The sequence below is a fragment of the Penaeus vannamei genome, chromosome 1 (genome assembly GCF_042767895.1).
Source record: "Penaeus vannamei isolate JL-2024 chromosome 1, ASM4276789v1, whole genome shotgun sequence".
In the NCBI taxonomy this organism is placed as follows: domain Eukaryota; kingdom Metazoa; phylum Arthropoda; class Malacostraca; order Decapoda; family Penaeidae; genus Penaeus; species Penaeus vannamei.
The window spans coordinates 35,400,829-35,406,928 of NC_091549.1; the positions used below are offsets into that span (position 1 = coordinate 35,400,829).

The 6,100-nt window shown below is 39.4% G+C and overlaps 2 protein-coding genes across 2 annotated transcripts in view; both read left to right on the top strand.

Annotated features, from left to right (window-relative positions):
• The window catches only part of LOC138862836 (uncharacterized), a 1,099-nt gene extending 793 nt beyond the window's left edge, over positions 1-306 (top strand). The window contains exon 3 of the mRNA XM_070126009.1: positions 179-306. Within this exon, the coding sequence (XP_069982110.1) occupies positions 179-306 (128 nt within the window). The remainder of the gene's footprint in view (positions 1-178) is intronic.
• Positions 307-1,497: 1,191 nt separating this feature from the next.
• LOC113819426 (uncharacterized) lies at positions 1,498-3,511 on the top strand. The gene is made up of 4 exons (XM_027371663.2): positions 1,498-1,629; positions 2,851-2,989; positions 3,109-3,225; positions 3,368-3,511. The coding sequence occupies exons 1-4, from the start codon at positions 1,577-1,579 to the stop codon at positions 3,476-3,478; spliced, it is 420 nt and encodes a 139-aa protein (XP_027227464.1). The 5' UTR covers positions 1,498-1,576; the 3' UTR covers positions 3,479-3,511.
• Positions 3,512-6,100: the final 2,589 nt, after the last annotated feature.

Sequence of the window (6,100 nt, forward strand, 5' to 3'; positions counted from 1 at the left end):
AAATCCACAATAGACCAAATTCTAGCGCATTAGTCTTTGTGGAATGCAGTAGTGAGTTATGCTGTGGGTTGCTTGCAGCCTGCATTCAATTCAAGAAGTCATTTGACTCAGTGCATTACGAATCACTATGGGGGGCCCTGAAACAAGGAAATTCTGACACATATCATTGGTTTAATAGCATACCTATATACAGTTGCTGAAATTGCTGTAAAGTGTGGTTGGGGTTTATCGAGCATCTTCATATCCTACAAGGTTGTGTCATCTATGACAACCCATTTTAATAACATAGAGAAAATGTGGAGATAATTTATCATCTATTACTTATGTTCCATAATGCAAAACAATAATAGTGCAACAACGAACCGCCCATTTTCAGGTAACCTGAAAACTTGCGGTTTCCAATCAGGTGTCCTTGGCCCAACACTTCTCAATATTTGCTCTGACTGGATAATGGGCAGAGCTACTATCCAAAGTCAGTGTGAAGCAATACTAGGCAATGTCAAGGTGACTGACCTCAACTTTGGTGATGTTGCTCTCCTATGTTGAGTCTTTGGAGTCTCTGGTGGTGTCTCTGAATATATTCAGTAATGAGGTGAAATATTGGGCGTAGAGGGTTCCTGGACCAAGATCCAGGATTTTGGAGGCCTGTAAGGGGAAGCTATTCCATCAATACATATTTGCAGAAAGGACGTTTAAGTCACACAGAGAGCTTGACATATGTTGGTAGTGCAGTTCATGATTCTAGGTTGTCAGGTCAGGAAGTCAGACTAATTGGTCTGGCAGCAGAAGCCATGAGTCAGTCAACAAGAGTATTTGGAGATGGTGGTACCTATGTATAGCGAGAGTTACGTGCCTTCAAGGCCTTGATACTACCAGTTTTGATCTATGAAAGTGCAGCCTTGCCTTGGAGTTGCATCTCTTTGCATTTTGTAACAAGTCCCTACACCTGATCATTGGGTACAGTGGCAGGACCATGTGTCCATAAGACGGCTATACTGTGAGACCAGCATGGGACCTGTTACTTGCATAATCTGGGATTACCAACTCGGGCTATATGGCATCAATTTCTTTTCCCTGTGGTACGATCTTGCCCATCAGGTTGTCTCTTCACGGGACAATCCTGGGTGGGATTTGTGAGTGTTGGGCTCAGTATTTTGAGCTGTGCCGGACCCCCAGGAACCTGTGGTGCGGAGCTAGAGATGATGGATTGAGGGAATGCCTAGTGGCTTAACATGAGGGACCCCCGTTGCTGGAAGCAACGATCATACACATATATATACTACGGTATATATGAAACTCTGTCAAAGACTAAATCATGATTTTTAGATATCTGGGGTAATCTTATGTAATAAACCAATATTTTTTCCTCCTTACTCTTATGTTTTGATTCTCATCAAAGGCTACAAGATCGAATGTGTTATGTAGGTTCCAAGGTATATGCATTTTTTCTTTATCTCTCTCTCTTATCTTTTAATTCTCATCAAACAAGGCCTATGACGTCCCTCGCCAGGCTCGGCCTCCGTATATAAGGCGGCCTCCCTGGCTCCGAGGCCACGAGTCCCCTCTCTCGCCAGCCATGAAGACCTTCCTGCTTGCCGTGACCGCCCTCCTCGCCGTCGGCTTCGTCAGGTGAGACCAGCGCCTCCATTTAGCTATATATGTATATATACACACATGTATACACACATATACATAAACACACAAAGATATATATGTATATATATATATATTTATATATACATTTGTATATATACATTATATATATATATGTTTACATATATGTACACATACACACACACACAAACACACAAACACACACACACATATATATGTATATATACCTATATATGTGTATGTATATATGCATGGGCATAATACACACACACACACACACACACACACACACACACACACACACATATATATATATATATATATATATATATATATATATATATATATATATATATATATATATATATATATATATATATATATATATATATATATATATATACATATACATACAGTACATGTATGTGAAAAAGTTGGGGGTAGTGGAGTTGGTGGAATGAAAGAGGACTTTGCTTACTGGGTTATTGGGGACGGTAAAGGTGTGCCCCGTGCCCCGGGTGCTGGGGGCGGAGGGTGAGCTGTTCTGTTCTGTGTCTACTCTTGTTCTCCTGTCTCTCCGGTCTCTCTCCGTCTGCCTGACGAGACGTCCTTTTATCCAGCGCCTCCTGTCCTGGGCAGGTGCCTGCTTCTGTAGTTTGAAGTGTCAGTTCTTCCGGCCGTGACAAAGGGGGAGAGTTCGCCGGAATTGCTCGAGGGGGAGAAAGTACTTGGGCATGCAAGGCTTAATGTATATATATATATATATATATATATATATATATATATATGTACACACACAAACATACATATATGTATATAAATATATATATATATATATATATATATATATATATATATATATATATACATTTATACTGATATATATACATGTACATATATTCATATGTGTATATATATATACTCATACACTCACATCCACGCCCTCCGACATAAGCACAAACACATACACCAATGCACTCACATATACATACACACACACACACACCAGTGCACTCACGCATACTCACACACACACACACACACACACACACACACACACACACACACACACACACACACACACACACACACACACACACATATATATATACTTAAACATACATGTCATGGTAACAATAACATTTATAAATGATAATGGTCATCATTATCATCACAAAAGTACCAGCACTAGTGTCAATGCCATTACAACAGTAACAGCTGACCGTTTCCTTTCAGCTCCCAGTCGGAGCCCTGGTGCCGCTGTGCGATGTTCGTGTCGTCCAGCAACGCAGAGATCATGGTCTACGAGTTGCCTCAAGTCAACATCACCGACTGCAACAGCCACAACCAGTGCAAGAACCGCTGCACAAATGAGGTGAGACAGTGCTTTAACGACCTGACAATGAGGGAGGGTTCTCGGTCGAGTTGTTGCACTTGTGCGAAATGATGAATGGTCATCTTACAGGAGCATAAAACTATATAACCCTTTTCCAGTTCAACGAAATGACTAACAATATGGACTTGTGGTCTACCGTGGACGGTGACACTGTGGGTCACTACATCTGCCAGAATCTGTACTCGAACTTCATCTTCTTCATCCACAACTCCTACGTAAGAGTCTGCCATTGTGTTTGCAATGAACCATAGACATGAAATACTGTTCATTATCTCGAGTTTATAGGTGAACTTTTTTTTTCCTTTTTGAAATGTTGAGTTAACGTTTTCTTGTGTCATTTCTGTTTTCTTCATGTAGGTTCACGCTTACTACGAGATGTGTGGAGGACCCTGGGAGTACACCGGCCTGGACTCCCAGCAGATGCTGTGCTGCAACGTTGGCCAGCACGAGCACTGCATCAGCCGTTAATATGATTCGTTCAAATAAAATCTGAAATCCCGATACACATGACTTATTTACGTACCTGCAACCCATCCAAGAACCATTAGTTCAAACCGGAAGGAAAATGATGGTGTGTATACTTCTCTGCACACAAGATATTATATATGTGTGTAAATATTTTATATGTACAAATATAAATATATATACGTCTATATATATGTATACATATATATGTCTATATATGTATATATATACACTATATATATATATGTGTATATATATACACACATACATATATATGTGTATATATGTATGTACATATATACATATATGTACACACACATAAATGTATAAATACATATGTGTAAATATATATGTACATGTATATATGTATATGTATATGTATGTATGTATGTATCTATCTAAAGATATAAATGTATATGTAAATATATACACACACACACAATATATATATATATATATATATATATATATATATATATATATATATATATATATGTGTGTGTGTGTGTGTGTGTGTGTGTGTGTGTGTGTGTGTGTGTGTGTGTGTGTGTGTGTGATTTGAAATATCCAGTTGTCTGATTCGGACACAGATGTCACTCGCGGTGGATGCAATAATATGCAAAAAGACATGCAATTTCCACTCTTCATATGAAGAACAATGCATATAATAATAACAATAAAAAGGTTTTGACCTAGTCCGAGAAATACCTTTAAAAGTTTCCAATGCTTTGCGAAGCGAAGAGTGGTGCGTACAAACAGGATAAGTTGTACAGGAATCAGATACTTTTTCCATTTTAATTGAAGTTCCTGAATGTTTTGCCAAAACTTTGTCAGTACAGTGTCAGTACAAACTTCGATGATATTGTATTTTGTCTTAGGGGTTATTGGAAAATTCTATCTATCTATCTGGCTCTGTATATATATGAATTTTCGTAGCATGTAGACTAGGCGCCTATACCAAAAATGGTCAATGGGAATGGAAATGAGTCACTGGCTTCAGATTTTTTTTATTCATTTAGTATTCGATCTCACGTACATATCATATAGGGATTATAATTTTGTCATCTATGAACTGCATCCTTTGTTTTTCTATGGCAAATTCTTCTACAAAGATGCATAAAATGCTGATGTGCCTTATTAACAACACATCAACTACCTGTTCACTTTATATGGGTAAAATTCTTTATAGTCTCTGTCATTTTCAGAATATGTGATCAATTTTGCAGTCACATAATAATAAACAAATCTAATTTGTATGTACTAGAACAATGGTTCTTAACCTGGGGGGAGGGGGGGATCAGTACCTTCCAAGGGAGGCGTGAGTCATTGGGGAAAAACACACACATTTCCCTAATGATTATTTACGGATAAAAAAGGCACCTTACCCTTCCCCCAAATGCCCCAAAGCACTACAGAAACTGGATTGTTTGATCCCCTTGACAGTGTTGCAGGGGTCAAAGCCGATGTTACCCTCGTGATGTTTACTACACACCCTGTTGCTCCTGAAGGTGCTTTCATCTAGCACTTATATATGTGAGCCAAAGCCAGCGTCTTTGCCTTCATTTCCTTAGTAAGCATTGGATGGCTGCCTTGCAAGAGGGAAATTGGGGTGGTGCTGGTGGTATTCCCATAAGATACAAGCCACAAGGTTTTTCAGGAGTTCTGGATACATTTTTGTCATTTCAGTGCTTGTAATGAATGGGTTTTGCTTCACTACGCACTTGATCAACGCATCAGTCATGGCTGAAGTCTTCATTATCTTCCCTGGGTGAGGTTTGGGTAGCGGCACCATGCTGGCTGGCAGATCCTTGCTTGCAGCAAGGACCCACAACATAGTTCTCTTTGATTGTCTTATCCGACAGCAAATGTCTTGAATCATCAAACTTTCCTTCCCCAAGGTGATAATTTGGGATGATTCTACCATTGTGGGAGAATATCAAACTATTTTGAATAGCCGGGAAAATTGAAGGCGAAAAATGAAGAGGGGACAAAGGAATGCCATAAGGATCCATGGGGCATCCATACATTTCTCCCTCTCGTGTCGCTGCCTACGGGCCGCCGACATCGCGCATGCCACCAGGTGTGGCAGCTTTGTCAGACACCACTATATGGACCTAACGTTTGAGTGATACTCTCTATAGAGTAAGCACCAATAGTCTTGTATGTATCAATGGAAGGTGAAAACTTAACATGTATATTTGTTATTCTCTTAATGCGAGCATGACCACACGAGAAGTGAAATTATAGTGTGACTAATTTGTATTCAGTAATGAACATTATAATATTCTTCAAAATCTGAGAGGGAAATTTATTCAGATGCACTGGGGTGTGGAGGGAAGTGCAAATTTCTGAAGGAAGAGTGGGAGAATGAATAAGAACCACTATACTAAAGGGTTGTCTTATGAAATGTATATATTTTTTTTGCCCCAATAATGACACAATTCATTAATTAATCAGTAACTGCCATATTTGAAAGCACCAAAGGTCTTGCCAGTCCTCCTCCCACTGGATACAACCTCACTGGCACCGAGCCATATAAACGGACATGCTGAGGGGAGGAATACTACCCTCTCACCCAGGAAGTGAGGCGGGTTGTTTGGATGGCTACTGGTCAGACTGGAGTGA